The following is a 24,747-nucleotide window of genomic DNA, read 5'->3' on the forward strand; positions in this document are numbered from 1 at the left end:
GTCACAAACAAGGATTGGATCTGGTGTTGCTGTGGCTGTGGGGTAGGCCAGTGGCTTCAGCTCCAATTCAACCCCTAGCCTGGGAACTTCCATATGCTGTGGGTGCGGCCCTTAAAAGCAATCAATCAATCAATCAATCAATTTTTAAAAAGGATCTGGCGTTACCATGAGTTGGTAAGTGTAGGTTGCAGAGGCTCGGATCCCACGTTGTGGTGGCTATGGTGTAGGCCAGCATTTGCAGCTCCTATTCAGCCTCTAGCCTGGGAACTTCCATATGCCGCAGGTGTGGTCCTTGAAAAAATGGAAGGCAAAGAACCAAGGTACAATCTACAAATGATTAGTGATATTCCAAGTGGAGAAAATAGAACAGAGTAGAAACAGTAAACAAAAAAAAATATTAGAAGGAAATGATTACATCCTGTGGACTGAAGGGAGACAAGAAGAGCCTTAATAGCCCTATTTCTGAAATGGCAGTTTTCCTTTCATGTTTTATTTTTATTTTTATTTTTTTTTGTTTGTTTTTGGCTATACCCAAGGTATGCGGGGGTTCCCAGGCCAGGGATTGAACCTGTGCCATAGTAGCGACCTGAGCCACAGCAGTGGCAACACCAGATTCTCTCTTTTTTTTTTTAATGATTTTTATTTTTTTCCATTATAGCTGGTTTACAGTGTTCTATTTTCTACTGTACGGTAAGGTGACCCAGTCACACATACATATATACATTCTTTTTTCTCCATTATCATGCTCCATCATAAATGACTAGATATAGGAGTTCCCATCATGGTGCAGCGGAAATGAATCCAACTAGGAACCATGAGGTTGTGAGTTTGATCCCTGGCCTTGCTCAGTGGGTTAAGGATCTGGCGTTTTTGTGGCTGTGGCGTAGGCCAGTGGCTACAGCTCCGATTTGACCCCCAGCCTGGGAACCTCCTTATGCCTCAGGTACGGCCCTAAAAAGCAAAAAAAAGAAAAAAAAGTGACTAGATATAGTTCCCAGTGCTATACAGCAGAATCTCATTGCTTATCCATGCCACACTAGATTCTTAACCCTCTGAGCCATAAGAGAATTCCTCTTGTTTTCTATTCTAGTTGAAACTTTTAAGCTTTCAAGAAAATAATTCTCATTCTTTCTTACCTGAGTCAAGACATAGGAAAAAGTCAGAAAGTAACCTGGTTTATTTTATGAATCTTAGCATATCTCTGATACCCTAAACCTGACAGCGCACACCTACAAAATATCTATAAGCCGGCCTTACTTAATGCATATATGTGAAGAAGTATTAAGGAGAATGATAGTACAGCTGAACTCAGCAGCATGTTAAGCAGATTAGGTTCTACAACCAAGTAAGGTTTACCCTAGGAACTCAAGGAGAGTGAATTATTGGTAAATATTAGTAAGGTTATTAAAAAAATAATTTGATCCTATGTAGCAGATCAGTCAATAAAACAATGTCAGTATTCAGTCAAACAATATTCACTCTGATTTTTTTTTTAATGAATAGTTTTTTTTTTTTTTTTTTAATGAATAGACGAAAACCCCAAAACTTTGCCTAGGCCAGTAATGTAGATCTCTCTAAACGGCAGCCTGTTTAAGAAATGGGATGGGAAATGAGGAAACTAGAACCATCCTTTGTTAAAACCAGAGGTAAAGCATATCTATCTACCTTGCTTACTTTTTAACAGTGAGTTTTTTAGTTGGTAGAAAATTATTTTAATTTTTAAATAATTACAGATTAACACGAAGTTTCAAAAAAATGTGCAGGGAGGTTCCATCATAGTATCATCTTTAAGAAAGTCAATGAAATATTAAAAGAAACTAAGTAAGAGGAAAAAACCATAGGAAAGGAAAAGACAATTCCCAGGTAATATATTTTATATTTAGACAGCCATAAGAGAATCAATAGAATGTTTAAGGCAAATGAAAATTAAGATCAGCACACATGCGGTACAAATATTAATGACTATAGCTGTAATATACAGTTAAAAATATGATACAAAAATAACTCAGTTATAGTTGTGTTACTGACAGACGTTATCCTAACAAAATGTATTAGGAGAAACACCTAGAGGAGAAAACTTTAAAAAGTTATTGAGAGATATAAAATATGTGCATTTCCTGAATTAGAGGATCATCCAAAAGAACAAGTTGATGAGATAGCTTATTTAATAAAAAGAAGAAGAAAAAGGAGGAGTTGCCATCGTGGCGCAGCAGAAATGAGTCCAACTTGGAACCATGAGGTTTCGGGTTTGATCCCTGGCCTTGCTCAGTGGTTAAGGATCTGGTGTTGCCATGAGCTGTGGTGTAGGTTGCAGATGCAGCTTGGATCCTGTGTTGTGGCTGTGGCTTGGGCTAGCAGCTGTAGCTCCGATTGGACCCCTAGCCTGGGAACATCCAAATGCTGAGTGTTCAGCCTAAAAAGCAAAAATAAATAAATAAATAAATAAAAGAAGAAGAAGAATGAGGCGGATTTGTCCTATAAGGAATATTATAGCATGCTGCAGGTCCACAGTTCCTTATCCATGATTTCAAAGTGAAAAATGAAAGCCAGAAGTTTTTTATATGTTTATAGAAAATTCGTCTAGTGGCAAAATTTGACTTGAATTGACATGAGGCTGTTTGTAGTCTTTACTTATTTCATAGTGTGGAATACTCGTCTGTTTGACTGCAGAAATAGTATGTCTTTGACCATAAGGTGTTGCCTCAACCCTTGTTAGGAATGTTATATAATAGATGAGAAGACCAAGCTCACAATCCTTGCTAATTAGAAAAGAGTAAAGATGCTTTCCTGAGAAATCCATGGATGGCATAGCCTGCTGGGCAAGATCAAGATCTCGAAGAAGATAAGGGATTGGGGGAAAACAAAACAAAAATACTTAAAAAAATTAATAGACTTTAATTTTTAAAGCAGTTTTAGGTTTGCAAAACAACTGGGTAGAAAGTACAGAAAATTCCCACACACCCTGTCTTCTCTACATACATGGTTTCTCCTGTTATAACATCTTACATTGTTGTGACACATTTGTAACAACTGATGAACCAATAGCGGTTGGGTTATTAACTGAAGTCCATAGTTTACATTACAGTTCACTCTGTGTTGTACAATTCCGTGGGTTTTGACAAATGTGTCATTATGTGTGTCCACCATCATAGTGTTTGATAGAATAGTTTCACTGCCCTAAAAATCCACTGCAGTCTTCCTAGTCATCCCTCCCTCTCTACCTCCCCCAGCCCCTGACAACCACTGTCTTTTACTGTCTCCAGTTTTACCTTTTCCAAAATGTCATATAGTTGGGATCATATATAGACTGTAGCATCTTCAGATTGGTTTCTTTCACTTAGTCATTTGCATTTAGGGTTTCTCCATGTCTTTTTGTGACTTGATAGCTCATTTCTTTTTATCATTGAATAAGATTCCATTGTATGGATATATCATCTACAGAAAGACATTCTGGTTGCTTCCAAATTTTGGCAATTGTGAATAAAGCTGCTATAAACATTTGTGTGCAAGTTTTTGTGGGGTAAATACCAAGTTATACTATTGCTGCATTGTATGATAAGACTATGTTTAGCTTTGCAAGAAACTGCCAAACTGCCTTCCAGCATGGCTGTACCATTTTGCCTTTCTGCCAACAATGAATAAGAAAAAAAATACATATACAATTTTTTCTAGAAGCATGATATGTTATAGAAAAAATAGGATTTTAAATTATATTCGTAGTGCAATCTCAGTTGTCTCTAACAAAAAAAAAAAAAAAGGCAAATGAGAGAACTGAAAGGAAGTAAAAAGAGAGTTTCTGTAGTTTGGGGTTATGGTTTTGCTTATTCCTGCCACTCTATAATTTTTTGTTTTACTTAGTGTTTATTAAACCATGAGCAAATATTGCTTTTGTAATTGGAATAGTGAAAAGAGACAGTAATTTTCTTTCTTCTTCCTTTGGTGATAGGAACCTGCAAATAGTCGTCTACCTCCTCACCTTATTGCACTTGACTCCACGATACCTGGATTTTTTGATGACATGGGGTATCTGGATCTCTTGCCATGTCGTCCCTTCGACACTGTTTTTATTTTCTATATGAAGCCAGGTCAGAAAACAAACCAAGAGGTAAGATTTCTGAATTTGAGGGGGTAACTTTTTATGTTGTAAATTTAAAAATTTTTACATGGCTTGCGCTTACCCATGGTGGGAGACGAGTTATTCTTGATGCTTAAAGACTTGTGAACCAGTTCAGAAACTGAGTTAGTGAAAACTCTGATGCTTGGAGTCCTGAGTCTTTTAACTCTTAGCGAATGTGATTTAGAGAAAAGCTGTAGAGTATCTTCATTTTCCTTAAGGAATTCAGATTCATAAGACAGAAGAAACTAAAATAACAAAGGTTAACCACAAAAAGCTAAAGCTAGGCCTCATTACCTAGCAACCGCTTTTTACTGAATATCTTCCCTGTGGCTCACTCAAGGTGCCCGAGTACAGAAGTAAATAACAATCTTTTCTCTTAAGGAGCTCACTTTCCAGGTAACTTCATAAACAAATAGTTTCAGTTGAGGCACCCATAGTGGTAAAATAACACCTGAAATAAGGTAAAAGATGAAAACAGAAGACACAGTAAAGCACTGTTGGATACCTGTCACAGAGAGACTAGGAGGAGTTCCCTGGTGACCTAGCAGGTTAAGGATTTGGCATTGTCACTGCTGTGATGTGGGTTCAATCCCTGGCCTGGGAATTTCCATATGCCACGGGTGTGACTAGAAAAAAAAAGAGAGAGAGACTAGGAGAAGGATGAAGACAAATAAGATAGGTAAATAGAAAACTGAGAGCAAATGGCAAGAGAGTAAAGTATGTATCAGAGATGAATAGTTGAAACATGGAATAGGTAGGTAGTTACCTGCTGTGACCAAGAAAAGGCCAGGAGTTCCTGTCATGGTACAGCAGAAACAAATCCAACTAGGAACCATGAGGTTGTGGGTTCGATCCCTGGCCTCAGTCAGTGAGTTAAGGATCTGGCATTGCTGTGAGCTGTGGTGTAAGTCACAGACACAGCTCGGATCCTGTGTTGCTGTAGCTTGGATTGGGCCCCTAGCCTGGGAACTTGCATATGCCATGGGTGTGGCCCTAAAAAGAAAAAAAAAAAAGGAAATTTCCCAGAATATTTATTTATACTGGAAGCACTATTTCAGCTTATTGGTGAACTACTGGAAAAGGAAAAATTTCTTTTTATGTTATTGACTCAATAAATATTTACTCAGTGTCTGCTGTCAGGTGCCATGGTTTTAGTGGTGAACAAGATCTACAAGGTTTCTGGCCTCCTAAAACTACTGTCTAGAGGGAAGAGAGATGATTAGGTAAACAGCCATAGGAAAGTGTGCTAAAAAGAACATATTGGAGTTCCCGTCGTGGCGCAGTGGTTAACGAATCCGACTAGGAACCATGAGGTCGCGGGTTCGGTCCCTGCCCTTGCTCAGTGGGTTAAGGATCCGGCGTTGCCGTGAGCTGTGGTGTAGGTTGCAGACGCGGCTCGGATCCTGCGTTGCTGTGCCTCTGGCGTAGGCTGGTGGCTACAGCTCCGATTGGACCCCTAGCCTGGGAACCTCCATATGCCGCGGGAGTGGCCCAAGAAATAGCAACATAACAAGAAAACCTAACTTGGTTTGAAGAGGACGTCATGGAAAAGACTTTTAAGCTAGTGTTTGAGGTGTACATTGACAGTAGGTAAAAATGTAGAAGCAGATTATTACTAACCAAGTATTATCATGTGTAAAGGCCCTGGAGGTGAGAGAGAATTCTCTCTTTGCAAAATCGGTTATGGGTTCCAATTTGCTTGGAGCTTGGGAAAATGTGGGCTGCTGGTAACCAGGGATGAGATTGGTGGAAATTTTGCAAGATCCTCAAGAAGTGGATTAATTGCAGGGGCTGGGGATCCATTTTGAAGGCAGTCTAATGTATGGTTCACATGAGAATAGTGGGGCCATTTTTCTACTACCTGTAGAAGAAGACACAAATCCTTAAGGAAAATCTTACACCAGTTTGTTTCCTTAGCTTTCTAGGGACTCAGGGTGACTAGAAATCAAAAGATTCTCTGAGGCCTCCTTTAGAGTTGCTGAGACCTGCATTCCCTAGCCACAGGGTAGATTTAGATTGATTTCCACCTGCCAGCCAGTGGCCTGCAAATTGAATTTGACCAAATTTTTAGAAATTGTCTATCTAAAAGTTTCACTTCTGAATAAAAATTTTAATTGGAAGAAAATTAGACCTGGCTGTCAAACCTGTATTCTGGCACTTGTAAGAATATGAAGGGATATGGGTGAACTAAATTAAGTACACTTCTGAAGAGAACTGTGTAAGAGATGTTGGCCTGGCAGTGATACCCAGTGGGTTGAGAAATAATAGATGTAACGTCCCACATTTTGGCTTAATTAGGCTACTGGATGGGCTTACCAAAGGTTAGCATTGTATGAACTACATCAGTGATTTGTGGACTGGCTACATCAGTACTTGGGGGAGCTTTTAAAAAGAGTGATTCCAGGATCCTGTCCCTGCTGATAGGAGTAGAAGTTCTGGAGTGGGCTAAGAGAATCTTTTTTTTTTTTTTAAACTCAATGTGTTTTATTACATTTATTGTTGTACAATGATCATCACAACCCAGTTTTACAGCATTTCCGTCCCAACCCCCAGCCCATGCCTTCCCCCAACCCAACCCAACCTGTCTCCTTTGGAAACCATAAGTTTTTCAAAGTCTCTGAGTCAGTATCTGTTCTGCAAAGAAGTTCATTGTATTCTTTTTTAAGATTCCACATGTAAGTGTTAGCATGTGACATTGGTGTCCCACTGTCTAAATTCACTTAGCATGATAATTTCTAGGTTCATCCATGTTGCTACAGATGCCATTATTTCATTCCTTTTTATGGCTGAGTAATATTCTATTGTGTATATGTACCACATCTTCTTTATCCACTCCTCTGTTGATGGACATTTAGGTTGCTTCCATGTTTTGGCTATTGTATTCAGTGCTGCAATGAACATTGGAGTATACGTATCTTTTCAAGTTATGGTTTTCTCTGGATAGATGCCCAGGAGTGGGATTGCTGGATCAAATGGTAATTCTATTTTTAGTTTTCTGAGGAATCTCCATACTGTTTTCCATAGTTGTTGCACCAATTTACATTCTGACCAATAGTGTAATAGGGTTCCCTTTTCTCACATCCTCTCCAGCACTTACTGTTTGTAGACTTTCATGATTGGCCATTTTGGCTGATGTGAGGTGGTATCTCATAGTAGTTTTGATTTGCATTTCTCTCATAATGAGTGATGTTGAACATCTTTTCATGTGTTTTTTGGCTATCTGTATGTTTTCTTTGGAGAATTATCTGCTTAGATCTTCTGTCCATTGTTTGATTGGGTTGTTTGTTTTTTTGATATTGAGCTATAGGAGGTTTTATTATTTTGGAGATTAAACCCTTGTCAGTCACTTCATTTGCAAATATTTTCTCCCATTCTGTGGATTGTCTTTTCATTTTGTTTAGGGTTTCTTTTTCTGTACGTAGACTTCTAAGTTTAATTAGGTCCCATTTGTGTATTTTTGGAGAATCTTTTTTTTTGGTCTTAATTAGGGCCATACCCACGGCATATGGAGTTTCCCAGGCTAGGGGTCCAATCAGCTGTAACTGCTGGCCTATGCCAGAGCTGCAGCAACACAGGATCTGAGCTGTGTCTGCGACCTGCACTACAGCTCATGGCAATTCCAGATCCTTAACCTGCTGAGCAAGGCCAGAGATCATACCGTCATCCTCATGGCTGCTAGTCAGTTTCATTAACTGCTGAGCCATGATGGGAACTCCTGTGGAGAATCTTATGTTTAAGAAATTCCCCAGGTTATTTTGATACACTACCCTCTCCCTGTGTCATTTTTAATTTGTAGAGGATTTATCATTTTCCTTCCTTTAGAATGGGATTTTTAGCAGCAGCACTACTGCTCTTTTGGTCCAGATAACTCCTTGTATGGGATCTGTTTTATAAAAATAGGACATGTAGCAGCATTTTTGGCTTCTGCTCACGAGATTCCCAGCAGAACCCCACCAATTGTGATATCAAAAATGTCTTCAATGATAAAAACTCTTACCAAAGTGGGTATAGAGGGAACATAACAAAAGCCATTTATGAGAAACCCACAGCAAATATATAAAACTCAGTGGAGAAAATCTGAAGGCCTTCCCGCTAAAATCTGGAGTAAGACAAGGATGCCCATTCTCACCCCTTTTATTCAACATAGTACTGGAAGTCCTAGCCACAGCAATCAGACAAACAAAAGAAATAAAAGATATCCACATTGGAAGAGAGGAGGTAAAATTGTCACTGAATGCAGATGACATGATACTATATATAGAAAACCCTAAGGACTCCACACAAAAACTGCTCGAACTGATCAATGAATTCAGCAAAGTAAGAGGATACAAGGTTAACATTCAGAAATAGGTTGCATTTCTGTATCCTAACAATGAAATATTAGAAAAGGAATACAAAAATACAATACTTTTTAAAATCACACCCCCAAAAATTAAATACCTAGGAGTAAACCTGACCAAGGAGGTGAAAGACATATATGCTGAGAACTATAAAATGTTAATCAAGGAAATTAAAGAGGATTCGAAGAAATGGAAAGATTCCATGCTTCTGGGTTAGAAAAATTAATATCGTAAAAATGGCCATACTGCCCAAAGCAATCTACGGATTCAATGCAATCCCTATCAAATTACCCATGACAGTTTTCACAAAACTAGAATAAACAATCCAGAAATTTATATGGAACCATAAAAGACCCAGAATTGATAAAGCAATCCTGAGGAACAAAAACCAAGCAGAGGCATAACTCTCCCAGACTTCAGGCAGTATTACAAAGCCACAGTCATCAGGACAGTTTGGTACTGGTACCAAAGCAGACATATAGACCAATGGAACAGAATAGAGAACCCAGAAATAAACCTAGACACCTGTGGTCAGTTAATCTTCGACAAAGGAGGCAAGAATATAAAATGGGAAAAAGATAGTCTTTTCAGCAAGTGTGCTGGGAAAACTGGACGGTGTGATGCAAATCAGTGAAACTAGAACCCTCACACCATACACAAAAATAAAGTCAAAATGGCTTAAAGATTTAAACGTAAGACAAGATTCCATCAAATTCCTAGAAGAAAGAGAACATAGGCAAAACGTTCTCTGACATCAACCTTACAAATGTTTTCTTAGGCCAGTCTCTCAAGGCAACAGAAATAAAAGCAAAAATAAACCAATGGGACCTAATCAAACTGACAAGCTTTTGCACAGCAAAGGAAACCATTAAAAATAAAACAAAAAGACAACCCCCGGAATGGGAAAATACAGTTTCAAACAATGCAGGTGACAAGGGCTTAAACTCTAAAATATACAGACAACTATACAACTCAACAGCAAAAAAGCCAACAACCCGATTGAAAAATGAGCAAAAGACTTGAATAGACATTTCTCCAAAGAAGATACACAGATGGCCAACAAGCACATGGAAAAAGGCTCAACATCACTGGTTATTAGAAAAATGCAAATCAAAACTACTATGAGGAGGAGTTCCCGTCGTGGCGCAGTGGTTAACGAATCCGACTAGGAACCATGAGGTTGCGGGTTCGATCCCTGCCCTTGCTCAGTGGGTTAACGATCCGGCGTTGCCATGAGCTGTGGTGTAGGTTGCAGACGCGGCTCGGATCCTGTGTTGCTGTGGCTCTGGTGTAGGCTGGCAGCTACAGCTCCGATTGGACCCCTAGCCTGGGAACCTCCATATGCCGTGGGAGCGGCCCAAAGAAATAGCAAAAAAAGACAAAAAAAAAAAAAAAAGAACTACTATGAGATACCACCTCACACCTCTCATAATGGCCATCATTAATAAGTCCACAAATAGCAAATACTGGCAAGGATGTAGAGAAAAGGGAACCCTCCTACACTGTTGGTGGGAATGTAAATTGCTGTAACCATTATGGAAAACAGTATGGAGGCACCTCAGAAAACTAAATATAGAACTGCCATATGACCCAGCAATCCCACTCTTGGGCATCTATCCTGACAAAACTTTCCTTGAAAAAGACACGTGCACCCTTATGTTCATTGCAGCACTATTCACAATAGCCAAGACATGGAAACAACCTAAATGTCCATCAACAGATGAATGGATTAAGAAGATGTGGTATATATACATAATGGAATACTACTCAGCTATAAAAAAAGAACTAAATAATGCCATTTGCAGCAACATGGATGGAGCTAGAGATTCTCATACTAAGTGAAGTAAGTCAGAAAGAGAAAGACAAATACCATATGACATCGCATATATCTGGAATCTAATATATGGCGCAAACAAACCTTTCCACAGAAAAGAAACCCAGGGATTTGGAGAACAGACTTGTGATTGCCGAGGGGGAAGGAGTGGGGTGGACTGGACATCTGGGGTTAGTAGGTGCAAACTATTGCATTTGGGGTGGATAAGCAATGAGATCCTGCTGTATAGCACTGGGAACCATATCTAGTCACTTGTGATGGACCGTGATGGAGGATAATGTGAGAAAAAGAATGTATATATATTTATGTGTGTGTGTGTGACTGGGTCACTTTGCTGTACGGTAAAAAATTGACAGAACACTGTAAACCAACTATAATGGAAAAAATAAAAATGATTATAAAAAAATAAGATGAGGGAAGTAAAAAAAAAAAAAAATGTCTTCAGATATCGCCAAATGTTCCCTGGAGAGCAAAATCACCCCCTTGAGAACCACTGTTTTATTTATTCATTTATTTTTTAGAATCACTGTTTTAGAACAAGGGGCTTTTCTTTCTGAGGCCAGTAAGAAGCCCAGGAATTAATTTTGTACTTGGTGAAGAGGAGAGAATCTTCTAGTCACTTCATTTCTTCTGGAGTGGTTGCATTCTCTTTGGACTAAGAGAAGGATATTTCCTTCTCATCTATTAATTATACCTGATCATTATTGAACTTTTAATAGGTTTGTACTTCTTATAGCATTTGTCAGGATTTGTGAGTGAATAATTACATACCTGTGAAGTGTTTTTCACTAATCAGACTCTGTGAAGGCAGGGACCTAGTGTTTTTTTGTTTACTTTTGGTGAGCATGTCTGGTTCAGTAATTATTTTGCTAGGGAAGGAGTGAAGGACTGTATTATCTCATCTAGTCTTCACAACCATCATTACTCCCATTTTATAGATGAGGAAACTGAAACAGCGGGGTTAAGAAACTTGCCTAAGACCCAGCCAGGATTTGAACCCAAATCTATCTAACTCGGAAACTTGCATTTTCAATTATAGTGATATAGTCCCTAGTTTATTCTGAGCTTGGACTTGATTTGCCAGACACTTCAAAGTGAATTGCTTTTTAGGAAGGTGATTTTGATATGCTCTTTTGTTTCCTTCATTATAGCTGATGATTGATATGTATTTCAGATTTTAAAGAATGTGGAGTCTTCCAGAAATGTTCAGCCACATTTCCTAGAATTTTTGCTCTCTCTTGGCTGGTCAGTAGATGTGGGCAAACACCCTGGTTGGACTGGGCATGTTTCCACCAGTTGGTCTATTAACAGTTGCGATGATGGCGAAGGACCTGAACAAGGTAAAACCGATCACCTCATTTGTTTTTTCTTCTTTTATTCCTTTTTATTTCTCCCCTTCTCCTATCAGTTGTAGTCTTATTTAAAAAAAAACAAACAGAGGAAGAGAATGGAAAAGTATCCATTCCTTAATCCTCACAGGAGGTCACTTAATAATTGTTTGTATATTCTTCTGTGTCTCCTGTGTAAGTGGGGGAGAAACTATATACATATATGTATATATCAATGAACATACATGTTCTATACATGTGTAATGATAGAATTAATTAACATAAAATTAATAGTGTAACTGTCACAAGGTTAGTTTCTTTTTTGTAGTGTGAATGAACAAATTCCACTTTTTATAACAATATTATCATAAATTTAGGTTATCAATAGCAATACAGTTTCCTAATTAGTGTATTTTGTCTAATAAATATAGTTTTCTATGAACAGGTGTGTTTTTGTGGCTGTAATTAAAGGTTACATTCTTGGAATACTATATAAAAATTTTTTAGTAAATAGCTGACTATCTCTGAGAGATTTATTCCCATCTCTGCAAATCCTCCCGAGGAACTGTAATCAGGATAACAAGTACCAGAGCAAGTATAAATTTAAATGTAAGGCCTTTGCCTGACCTGGCTGGAGCTCTTTGTTCTGAGGGCTCTGAAATCAATGGAAAGTTAATAATGCCTCTCTGAAGTGGGTAATGCCTATGTCCATTGCTTTGAATTAGCAGAATTCTTCCATCAGTAAGATCATACTCAAGGCTTCCCATTAGATACTGTTGCAGCTTATGATGTGTATTTTTTTTCTACTTTCAACCAAGGTTGAATCAAAGTATTTGAGGATATGCTCTAATTTTAATTACCATATAACCTTTAATATATACTTGAGTGTATTTATAGACTAAATTCTCATAAGTAGAATTGATAAAGGATTTCCACATTTTTCAATTGGACAAATGTGTTAGAGGTAGTTTGCACTGTGGCATAGGTTAAGGATCTGGCATTGCCGCAGCTATGGCCGAAGTCAAAGCTGTGGCTCAGGTTCAACCCTGGCCCAGGAACTTCCATATACTGTGGGTGTGGCCAAAAAAAAGAATGTGTGTGTGTGTGTAATATATTCTGTGTATATATATATTCTGTATATATAATATATATTATATATATATATTCTGTATATATAAAATATATTATATATATTCTGTGTATGTATATTGTGTATATATATATTCTGTATATATATATTCTGTTGCAAGTAACAGAATGCCTGACACCAAACTGCCTTAGATTTTTGAGGGTCATTCATTGCCTTATATAATTGAAAATTCCAGAGATGAGTGTGTTGCCTTTGGTCAGCACTCTTGTTCTATTTCTCTGCAGTTTTCCTTTAGCTCCGTTCTCCATGTGTTTGCTTTGTCCCAGCCTGGCTTTTCTTGTAGTGCAAAAAAAGACAGTTCCAGGCTCCATATTCACATACTGTGCTAGCTTGAAGAGGAGAGATTAGCTGGGTCTCAGAACTTCCCTTCTCCCCAAACCCTGAGATACACAGTGATTGGACCACCCTGAACCTGTGGCTGTGGCCGGAGAGATGAGGTGGAATGACCCTGATAGATATAAACAGGGTAGAGCGGATGTGAAGGGTCAGTCCCACCTATAGTCCGTGCCGGCTGCAGAGGAAGAGAGGGTGGAGTGGGTGTGATTACTGGGGCAGTGATCAGTGTCTGCTACAGTAGGTACAGGAACCTGCCCACCATCTAAACCAAGAGCTAGCAAACTACAGCCCATGCCTATTTTTGCAAGTAAAGTTTTACTGGATCTCAGCCACACTTGTTTATGTGTTATGACTGCTGCTTTCGTTTTTTCGTGGCAGAAACCATATGGCATGCAGATCGTTATTTACTCTCTGATCCTTTGCAGAAGAAAATTTGCTAAGCTCTGGTTTAAACTTATTTGCCACATCCTCATCAAATTAGGTATCTTTCGATCTGTGAGGTGAAGAAATTTCCATTTTTAATTATGATTGAGTTATAGCGTCTTCTCACTTTTTTTTTTTTTTTTTTTTTAACCTAAGAACTACTTGTGCATTTCCTCTTCCCAATTTTTTGTCAGGTTGTTAGTCTTTTATGTATTACTAATAGGACATTGTGTTCATTTTAATTGAGCACTGTACTAGCTCTCAGGAATGTTATCTTTGTTAGCTTGATCTTACTGGCATAGAGCAGATACTATTACCAAAACTGCCAGTACATTTTCATATGACATCAATGCTCATTGGGGAAAGTGGCATGGGAGCAGAGCTGAGGGGCAGTAGAGTGAGACCAGGGACAGAAATGCCATGAAAGCAGGAGTAAACACGCACTGACACCTGCCCCAGCTCTTTTCAGAGGGACCTTAGTGGTCCTCTCCCTTTTGATTACTGTGACCTCTTCCAAAAAGACTGTTCCCTAAATCTGCCTCATACAGATGAGCTAGAGGTCCTGCCAATCAGAAGTGGTCTGACTTAGCGTCATTTCAGAAACTAGGAAGTTAAGACTTTATGATTTAAAGTTAGTGTAAAGACATTTAATGAACATTATTCTTACATACCACTTGGTTCTTGTTGAAAACATACCTTTTATTTATTATCACTTTCTAAACCAATTACAGTTTCACAAAGCAGGATGGTACTGGTTTTTCCCACTTTTTAGAGCAGTAATATAGTTTTTCTCATTCCTAGATGAAGTGATTTCTTCTGAAGATATTGGGGCCAGCATTTTCAATGGACAGAAGAAGGTGCTGTATTATGCTGATGCCCTAACAGAAATAGCTTTCGTGGTTCCTTCTCCTGTGGAGTCCTTAAGTAAGAGCATTTTTTGTATAGCGCTGTTTTTGGGGTTTATTTTTTTGCATGGAACTCTTTTTGTATTCACTGGTTTGTGCAGTATTATTGAATTGGAAGAGATTCTGAAGTCATCTAAGGCATTTTTCAACTTCTAAGGCATGATAGCTTTTAGATTATGCAGAGGTATGGGATGTGAGCTCCTCTTAACTAAAGGAAAGTAGTTAAAGACAAGCAAACTGACTCTCTACTAATAGTTTTTAAGTAGCAAAAGAGATCCATTTTGACTTATTTTTTTTGGCGTCTCTTTAATTAGATAAACCAATCTGTAGAAACCCTGTTTTCCAGTTAATTTCTTTCTTTGCCTAATGATGAGTGAGCCCCCACCTGCTTCCCTGTTTCCATGGCAGAGCCTTTATATGGAGCCCCAGAGAATCTTGCAATTGGAAGGCTCTCACGACAACATCTGGGTAATCTACTAACACCGAGGAGGAGAAACTTCAGCCTAGAAAAATGGCAGTCAGGCCTGTTCTTCTCAAAGTTCAGGCGTGGTCATTACTTCCCAGTCTAAATTCTTAGTTTTATTTTGCCTAGAACCTTTGCTTCTTGCAAATTAAGCTCATTTCTTTGTGCCCGACCAGGCAGTAGGTGGAAAACTTCACCTTCTTCATTGAGACCATCCCTAGGGTGGGTGCCACATGTGACATTTTCACAGTCTCATCTCTAGCCTGGTGACTTTTTCTGTGCCCTACCTTGGCAGCCTCCCTACCTTTGTACTTGGACCCTTGATTTTGCTCTCTAAGCCCCTCCCTCCCTGGCTCTTATTCCGGGGCCACCGCTGTCTCTGGGTCACTGTCTTAGCAGCTGTTAGCCTTCATTTCAAGGCTGAGATCATACCGTCTTAATTGTAGAAGCCACGCCCCATCTGTCCTCTGTGGACTGAGTCCCTGCCTGATGTCTCTGGCCCAGCCTCTTTGCACCATCCTAGGAGAGCAGGAGCCAACAAAGTATGGCACACAGGCCAAATTCAGAACACTAAGAATGGTTTTTACATTGTTAAAGGGCTTTGCATAAAATACAGAGAAGAATATGCAATAAAGACCTATAGAGCCAGTGAAGCCTAAAATATTTATTACCTGAGTCTTTACAGAAAAAGTTTGCCAACACTTGCTCTAGAAACAGTGCTTTGCTTAAGTGACGTAGGTTGGACAATTAGCACAATCAGCATAATATAAACACTTTTGCTCTAATGAAGTAGTAGGTATTATAATTAACATTTTTTTCATTACCCCATAGCCGATTCATTGGAAAGTAACGTCTCAGATCAAGATAGTGATTCAAATATGGATCTTATGCCAGGAATTCTGAAACAGCCTTCCCTGACACTTGAGCTTTTCCCTAATCACACAGACAATCTTAATTCCTCACAGAGGGTAAGTCACTTTGTTGATATATCTCCAAAAATTTGTGGTGAATGGAAGTAGTTATAGAATCGTGCCTGAAAAGCTTTTTAACTTTAACCCAGAAGGTAATTATAGCAGTACTGATTCATTAGTATCTCTCTTTTTTTTTTTTTTTTTTTTTTTGTCTTTTTGTCTTTTTCCAGGGCCGCACCCACAGCATATGGAGGTTCCCAGGCTAGGGGTCTCATCGGAGCTGTAGCCACCAGCATACGCCAGAGCCACAGCAATGCAGGATCCCGAGCCGAGTCTGCAACCTACACCACAGCTCACAGCAGTGCCAAATCCTTAACCCACTGAATGAGGCCAGGGATCGAACCTGCAACCTCATGGTTCCAAGTCAGATTCGTTAACCACTGGGCCACAACAGGAACTCCAGTATCTTAATTTTTTGAAATCAAATTCTCATCATTTTCTTTTTTTCAGCTTGCAACAAATAATTCATTCTAATATAGTCCCTGTTGTTTTTCTTGATTTAGCCATTCTGATTCCATGCTTGGTTTTTTCATTCCTTCTCCAGCCTGAGATTTTTGTTGTTGTTTTTGCCTGTACCCACGGCATGTGGAGATTCCTGGACCAGGGATTCAACCTGCACCATAGCGGCAACCCAAGCTGCCACAGTGACAGTGCTACATCTTCAACCCACTGTGCCACAAGGGAAATCCTCCAACCTAAGTTTTTATTTGGTCCCAGAAATAGTCACTAAAAGTACGACAGTTACTATAACCTTATAGCATTAATCACGCAAAATTCAACTTAAGTCTGACAACATACAGAAGATAGCATTTTGAAGAATAGCCCACTGAGTGAGGAAACACGGCAGCTGCTACAAGAGGAGAGCCTTTTGCTTTTATATGTTTTTCTTACCTTATCAGTAGATGTTATATCTTTATCTGTGTTCTCCCTTCATGTTACCTCTTAATCCTCACTGGAAAGTGACCAAGTGAGAGCAGGAGTAAGGATCAGTTCACAGTAAGAAAATTGATTTAGAACAAGTAATAAAAAAGACAAAAGAAGTATAAACTTTTCTGAAGCCATTCTTCCATTTTACAGGATTTTAATTTGGCTATTTCTACACTTAAAATTATTTTAACCTAAATATTTGCTTAAAAGAATACAGAAGAGATTCACCTTTAAAATTGATATAGGAAAAAAGTTAACTTATGTAAAACTCTCTGAAGTAGACTGACTTTGAAAATCATCAGTTGCTGTATCTAAAAAGATTTCACAGAATACAGTTTGGAGAACAAGCCGGGTAATGCAGAATTTTGGTCAGATCTACAGTCAGTGATTGGAGTTTTCATTGTACTTCAGCAGGTTACAAACCCAACTAGCATCCATGAGGATGAGGGTTCGATCCCTGGTCTCACTCAGTGGGTTAAGGATCCATCACTGGCGTGAGCTGTGTCATAGGTCATAGATGCTCCTTGGATCCTGTGTTGCTTTGGCTGTGGTGCAGGCCAGCAGCTGTATCTCCGATTCAACCCCTAGTCCAGAAACTTCCATATGCCACAGGTTCAGCCCTAAGAAAAGGGGGGGGGGGTTGCAAATGTATTTTATATTATCCTTTTTTCCATAAGTGATTTCCCATCCCCTGATGCTATGTCACTGGATAGCTTGATGAATGTATGGTTGTAGTTTTATTAAGCCAGTTTTTTTTTTCTGCCCTCTTCTGCTTTTCTCTGCCTCCAATAGCTCAGTCCCAGTTCCAGAATGAAGAAGCTGCCTCAGGGTCGCCCTGTGCCTCCCCTCGGACCTGAGACAAGAGTTTCTGTAGTCTGGGTGGAACGCTATGATGATATAGGTACTGTGTAAGGACTTTGTCCGTAAGTGAGATTACAGTAGGATGACAGGGACTTGTGAAATGTCTGAAGGAGGTGACAGCATAGGCCCGGTGTGGCGGTGAAGAGCGGGGACTGGAGCTGAGCAAGCCTGGACTCCATTAAGCCTTAAGTCACTCGTCTGTTAGGTAGAGATAGTCACAGCACTTACTTCAGCCGCGAAGATTTGATGAGACTCATGGATACACAGCCTTTAGCTCTTCTTGGTATGACAGCTAGTAGTTTGTGGCCATTTGGTCCCAGTGCGTGTAGCTCCCAGTCACCCCAGGACCTCTGGAAAGGGGGAGAGGAGCTCGTCCCTCACCTGCTTTCCACAGGCCCTACTGTCTCATTTCAGTGTAAAGACTAATTTTTCCTTAGGGATTCTATTATGGATGTGTTTCTCATCATTTTTATGAAAGCTACATTAGGACATTAGAAATGTATATTTATCCTAGAATCTCATCTGCCTCAGAGTTTATAGGGAAGTGTGATAGTTGCTTTCTGACCTTTTTAAAGCCCTCCAAGACTATAGATTATGTTCTCTAAAAACTCTCTGCTTTAAATAAACTTAACTAAAATATGTCTGAGGGAGAATTTTCTTTTAATTTGTGAGGAATAGTTAGGATTATATATTTTAGGATAGCACAGCCCATATATTTGTTGCCTGCTATATGAAGAGATTAGGAAATTAGATTTCCTATGAGGGCAGTATTAATTGTAATTCTGTTATCTTCTTCCAGAAAACTTTCCTCTCGCAGACCTGATGACGGAAATCAGTACGGGTGTGGAAACTACTGCAAATAGTAGTACTTCTCTGAGGTACAGTCTTGCTTGAAGTTTATCAACACTGTCTTTAAGCATAAAGAAGCCTATATATATATATATAAATTGCAGTTTAATCAAGAAATAAAGACTTCTGGGGAGTTCCCGTCATGGCTCAGTGGTTAATGAATCTGACTAGTAACCATGAGGACGCAGGTTCAATCTCTGTCCTCGCTCCATGGGCTAATGAGCTGTGGTATAGGTCACAGACACCGCTTGGGGATCCCACATGTATCACCTCCGCTAAGGAGGACACTTGCAACTGACCTAGACTAAGGTCCTACCAACCTCCTTCCCCAACCGCTGAAAAAAGAATATATCAGGGATTCCCCCAGTGGGCCCAAGTGGTCTTCCCACTTGTGCTCTGAGATTCCAGCATTGACTGTGGGTGGAATTCGCTGCCCTCTGGCCAGCCCTACTTTTGTTCCCTGCAAGGAGGAACTAAGTGAAAGTCCCATAGCTGATTGCTTGATTGATAGTTCCCCACAATGCATTTTTCTGGCCTTTCTTTCCACCCTGTAGTTTTCTAAGCACATTTTTTAGCTCTTTTTTGGGTCACTTTCAAAAGCCTGCCCCAAGGCTTTGAAAAGCATGGGCTCCCAGAAAGAGGATTCTGAGCAGACTGATGGGGGACTTCAGCTCTTGCGTATCTAGGGCAAAAAGGATTTTTTTTTTCTTTTCTTAAGATCTACTACTCTTGAAAAAGAAGTTCCTGTCATTTTCATCCACCCTTTAAACACTGGATTATTCCGGATAAAAATTCAAGGAGCCACTGGAAAATTTAACATGGTCATCCCTCTTGTGGATGGAATGATTGTCAGTAGGCGAGCACTTGGTAAGTTTCAAATGTGGCTGAAGGGTTGAGGATTCTGTTTTTTTCTTTAATACTTTTATGAAGCAAAAAGAAGTAAAAATAAGGAATTGGCAGAGTTCCTGTTGTGGCGCAGTGGTTAACAAATCCGACTAGGAACCATGAGGTTTCAGGTTTGATCCCTGGCCTTGCTCAGTGGATTAAGGATCCGCCGTTGCCATGAGCTGTGGTGTAGGTCGCAGACGCGGCTCGGATCCCGTGTGGCTGTGGCTGTGGCGTAGGCTCGCAGCTACAGCTCCGATTCAACCCCTAGCCTTGGAACCTCCATATGCCACAGGAGCGGCTCAAGAAATGGCAAAAAGACAAAACAAAAAATAAATAAAAATAAAAAAAATAAAACAAGGAATTGGCGATATTGCTTAAGTCCCACATGTAGAAAATGCTGTGGCTCTTATTAAATAGGAAACATGTTTTCTTCTCTTTGAAGTGTGCTTCATCTAGGAAGTACTAGCAGAGCTACGGTTCACAAACTTCCAGTATTGGAAAGCCAGTATAGTTATTTGTAATCCAGGGTAGGATATGGGTTGTCAGGCCAGATTTTGATTCTGTTTCTCCTTATCCTTCTGTTCCTTCTGGCAGTTTTATCTTAGTCAAGCTCTATTTGTCTCTCCAGGGCTGAGGAGTTTTGCAGCTGGGATGAAATAGTTTTGAGTTGCAGAGACTACTTTATTACTGTTACTGTTTCATCTCGCTGACTCGTTCTTCACATTGATTTTTAAAACCCTCTGTTTTCAAGGTTTTCTGGTGAGGCAGACTGTAATTAACATTTGTAGAAGAAAGAGACTGGAAAGTGACTCCTACAGTCCACCACATGTCCGCCGGAAACAGAAAATCACCGACATTGTCAACAAGTACCGGAACAAGCAGTTGGAGCCAGAATTTTATACGTCACTTTTTCAGGAGGTTGGACTCAAGAACTGCAGTTCTTAGACCACTGTCTGTCTGGGACTATTGAACTCCAGTTTGGGGCTATAATATCAGAGCAAAACAACTTGATAGGTGATCACTGTAAAAATAAAATAAATCACTCCCCAAGAGCTTACTGTTTAATCACCAGAGTAGAAGAGACACATTATAAACCCATTTGAGAGAAGACTTTTCGGCTTTCTAGTGAAATGGGCTCCCAGACACAATCATATTCCTGCTGGTAATGATGATACACATTTTAGCCATAAACTTTTCTTTTAAAAGTGACAATTTTAGTTAAATATAAGCCTTTTGAGGAGAAAGGTTTTCATGCATCTCACTTAAACACGTGCATTGGTAGTTTCAAATTTGCAAATTAGAAGTTGAAGATAGTTTTATACCTCACTTTTTAGGAGGTTGTGTCTCAGAATCCTCCAGACGTTTTAAAGACTCATGTTGGTAGATGGAGGCGAAGGGGAAAAAAAAATCTCAACTTTCTGCTCACTCATAGGTCCATTTGTCATCCAGTGTCATCCGGCTGTCAAACAGACAGAAAAGGACATAAGTGTTTTTGCTCAGATAAGAAGTCTGACGTGAAAATATTTCATAGTTTCTCTCCACATTTCAAAAAGTTATCATTTTCCACACTGCAAAGATCTGTCTGAAGGCCTCGGTTTCTGGGCAGCCCAGGAACAGATCTAAAAAATGGAGGCATGGCCCTGTCCTTTAATGGGGATACAAATGGAGTTTGTGGAGTTAAAAGTTAGAAGACAGCAGTGATGCCTCCACGCTCTCCGTTGTTGCCTAGCTCAGTGACATAATGACAGGCTAACCATTTGTAATTCCTTGGTTAAATACTAAGAAATATAAATTCACAGCAAAGGCCGAACATCATTTGGTTTCATCTGTTGTCTCTTATTTCAGGACCGCGCAGGAAACTACAGTAGTTTATGAAGGATTCTAATGTGGGGTTCAGGAAATAGCCTCTCAACGCTCCTAATTCAGATCTCTCCCAGAGAGCTACTGGATTTCATCATAATTGACAAACACGAGTGACCACCTCATTGGGTGGCTGCTTTTAGAAATGGCTGTTGTCGTGTTTTCTGGACTTTGCCAGCTGAAGGCACAACAAATCCCTGCCCGGGTTTTTAAATACTTCTGTTACCTCGCTGCTACTTTTCTGCCAGGGATAAATGTTTTGAGGTAGCCAGACCCAGAACATCCTTATAAGGATTCCTGTTACAGTGCTAGAGTGTACACCGCTCATTTCTCCTATTCTTACGTGCTTTCTCCTTTATTAAGATTATTTTATGTTAAGGAAATAAGTGGCGTTTAAAAGTCCAAAGAGGAGTGATCACAGCTGTATAAGGGGTGATTTCCCACTTGGACTCTGATGGCAGTAGATTCTGTAGGTCAGGGCTACAATGATCTGTTTGGTTTGATGTTTTTGGTAGTTCAATTAGAAGGTGGGGATAGTGTAGGACTGAATTCCCTGTGCAGGTATTTCTGTTCCCAAAGTGTACACTTTGTTGTCACCTCTGAGCAGGAAATGTGGGCATAGCAACTCTTGGTTTTAAGTTTGCCGTACCTTCCTCTTCATGTTTGTTTTAAGCTCAGGTAAAGGTAACCCTCCTCTTTGTATGACTCCATTTTCCATTCAGGGTATAGTATTATTCAATAATTGGTTTTCTTTTTAATCTGGGCAATAAATGGATGTTTCCAGATGGCCGCATGGGGGAGGCGGAGTGTATGATAAGATTAGCAAGTTCTACCCTGAAAATGTCTTAGTAGCTCGGCAGGCATAAGATGAGGTTTAACAACTTTCGTGGAAATTCCAGATTGACATTTCATGGGAAAAATGGACCCTCGTTCTCCTGGACGTGGATAAAGAAGTCTATAAATTAATGTGCAGCTTATAACATTCCAGAGGTTAAAAATAACTGATGTACGTATACCTCCTCAGTGTGACGCTTCAGATAACACTTTGACCTTTGGCACAGCTCTGCTGTCGCCAAGATGTATGGTGTGGAGTGTGGGTGAGGGGTGGGCTTCCTGAGGCTTCCGTTTGCTCTAACTTCTGGCAGCTCTTTGTAATTTTCGTGGCTTTGATAAATCAGGAACAACCGTGTTGAATGCAACTGGGATCTGGAAGACTTTGGGGTCTCCCAGGGAAGGAGGGATGGACTCAGGACTGTGTGGCCCCCGGGGGGGTGACACCCCAGTGTGTACAGCACAGCCAGAATATGGGGCGCACATACCTCGTCAGGTGCTGGGTCCTTCTGCTCAAAATCACATCTACCTAAAAAGGGAGTGTGGTGAGGACCCTCGGCCCTTTCACTAGGGTGGGTTTGACTTCGTGGTCACTGAGTTCTCTCAACTGCCTTTGTAAAAATCACTTTGAGTAGAATAAAGCCGGAGGAGCATATTTAGTCCCTATAATCATCTTTAGTGGTCCACTTGATATATTTGTAACATAGATTCAGAACCTTTGGGGGGAAACCAGGATCATTTTGGTCTTTGGCTTAAGCGGTTGGTTGCTGCATGTGACAGGTGCACCAAGGCATGGATCAGTGTGGCATTTGGTGACAAGAAAAGCATTACCCCAAAGATGGAGGCAGATAGCCCTCTGTGGTCCCTTCTCCCATTTGGGGGATGGGGGCTCTCTCCCCTCTCTGATTAGGGCCATTGAGGACAGTGAGGAGGGCTTTTGCCTTGTCTTGTTCGGCCGGCTCTCACTATTGTCCTGTGCTTCCTCCTAAGACCCCCTCTTGTCCTGGCGATATATACACAACACGCATGCATGCTGTCCTCCATTTCCGGGCCTTCAGGTCCCCGGGGGCAGCCCGTTCCTCTCTGGACTCATTTATAAAAAACAAAATACCTACATCTTTGGCAAATAATGTCAGTTGCCTATAGGTTGTGTGTTTGTAGCCTTCATGAGCGGTTACTTTCTGTATACACCAAGGAAGCATCTGGCAGGTTCTGCAGCGTGATTTTAGAGAGTCAGAGTCTTCAGGAGTATTTATTTCTATTGGAAGATGGGACTTTACCCAAAGAAAAGGGGCCTCAGCCTTGCTCAAAGACACATTTTGTGGTAGATGGTTAAAAAAAAAAATCTTTTGAAGAGAATTTGACACTCCAGCTGGTAGTTCTCCATTCAGCATTTTAAAACCCGTTCAGGTTATATCTTCCTATAAAGAGTTGGTTTCTATGTTTACAAGAAACGGTAGGTTGCGTTAGATGATCTGTTTTAGGGACTTCCGTGACGGCCTCTTTTCCTGAGATGGAGAACTGGGAGGTAATCCACTTGCTCAGTGTGGAATCAAACTGTGGGTTCTCAGTAGCTCAAGAAGCCATGTACTGTATAGTGTTTTTCTCAGAGTATCAACTCATGTTTCTCAGATGCTTTTCTTTTTTTAATGGTGAGGGAAAGGTCTAACTGGGGATTCCACAGTGCCTTGCATACAGTAGGCGCCCAATAAATATTTGTTGAAGCAAACCAAGTTTCCCAAGTCCTTGTCTCTTGCAGCGACCAAGACCATCCTTCTCCGAAGGGCTTGGCAGTTGTGGCTAAAAAAATTAGCAGTATCATTATTTGCTTGAAATCATATACACTCTTTGTATGAATTTTGGTATGTTGCCAAGACATGATCTTTTTCTTATTGTATTTTCTGTAAATATTTCTGGCACTGAACTGTAAAGTAAAGGCAAACTGTAAATATGAAGGTGTCCCACGTGCCCTCGCCTCCTGTGTTTCCTCTTGTCGGTTAGGGAAGAAGGCCCAGAGGCTCGTTTGTATTTATGCAGATCCTTTGTCCAGAAGAAACCCATGGAATATTGAATGTAATACATTTAGCCAATTAAATTTTAAGGAGATTCTTATCTAAGAATGTCGCGTGTGCTTTTGATGACCAGGTGGGCTGTTTCTCTTCCTGCTTTACTCTTGGCAGAGTGAAGTTACTCTGCCCTGCTTTGGCTGCCCTTCATAACTTAGTGGGTTTGCACCCTGTTCCTGCAGAGTATCATAGAATACTCAAAATTTGACCCATTTTAAAAGAAAAATGTTTGGATTTCTGTGCTAGAAGGAACTTTTATGACTAAAGACTGCCCACAAAGGTCCACCTTGGGGAGGCCAGCAATTGCCGAGGGGCTGCTGGCTGGCTTGCGTCCGCTGAGCACAGAAAGGCCAGCTGCACTCCCTGCCTGCAGAAGAGCTGAGCTGTACCTGCGCCGGCCAGGCAGGAAAGCAGAGAGGCAGGCGGAGTTCCTCTGCCCACTGGGCCTAAGTTGGGTTGGCTGCAGAGGTTTCCACGGGACCAGGTTAGCACCTTAACGCCTAGGCTGTGCCTGCCTCCGCCGAGGGCCGCACTGACTCCACGTGACATTAATGCATGACACCCACCCCCCAAAGAGCACCTGGAAACCAGGGCTGGA

At 40.4% G+C, this 24,747-nt stretch overlaps 1 protein-coding gene across 7 annotated transcripts in view; it reads left to right on the forward strand.

Annotated features, from left to right (window-relative positions):
* RALGAPB (Ral GTPase activating protein non-catalytic beta subunit) overlaps nt 1-24,200 on the forward strand; it is a 99,148-nt gene extending 74,948 nt beyond the window's left edge. For 6 of the 7 annotated variants that reach the window (XM_021078132.1, XM_021078135.1, XM_021078133.1 and 3 more), the window contains 8 exons: nt 3,947-4,105; nt 11,466-11,631; nt 14,330-14,452; nt 15,728-15,864; nt 17,587-17,695; nt 18,455-18,533; nt 19,223-19,371; nt 20,144-24,200. In XM_021078132.1, coding sequence (XP_020933791.1) covers nt 3,947-4,105; nt 11,466-11,631; nt 14,330-14,452; nt 15,728-15,864; nt 17,587-17,695; nt 18,455-18,533; nt 19,223-19,371; nt 20,144-20,337 — 1,116 coding nt within the window. In that variant the 3' untranslated portion in view covers nt 20,338-24,200. The remainder of the gene's footprint in view (nt 1-3,946; nt 4,106-11,465; nt 11,632-14,329; nt 14,453-15,727; nt 15,865-17,586; nt 17,696-18,454; nt 18,534-19,222; nt 19,372-20,143) is intronic. The other variant, XM_021078139.1, reaches the window with a different exon arrangement.

Source organism: Sus scrofa, chromosome 17 (assembly GCF_000003025.6).
Source record: "Sus scrofa isolate TJ Tabasco breed Duroc chromosome 17, Sscrofa11.1, whole genome shotgun sequence".
Classification (NCBI taxonomy): Eukaryota; Metazoa; Chordata; class Mammalia; order Artiodactyla; family Suidae; genus Sus; species Sus scrofa.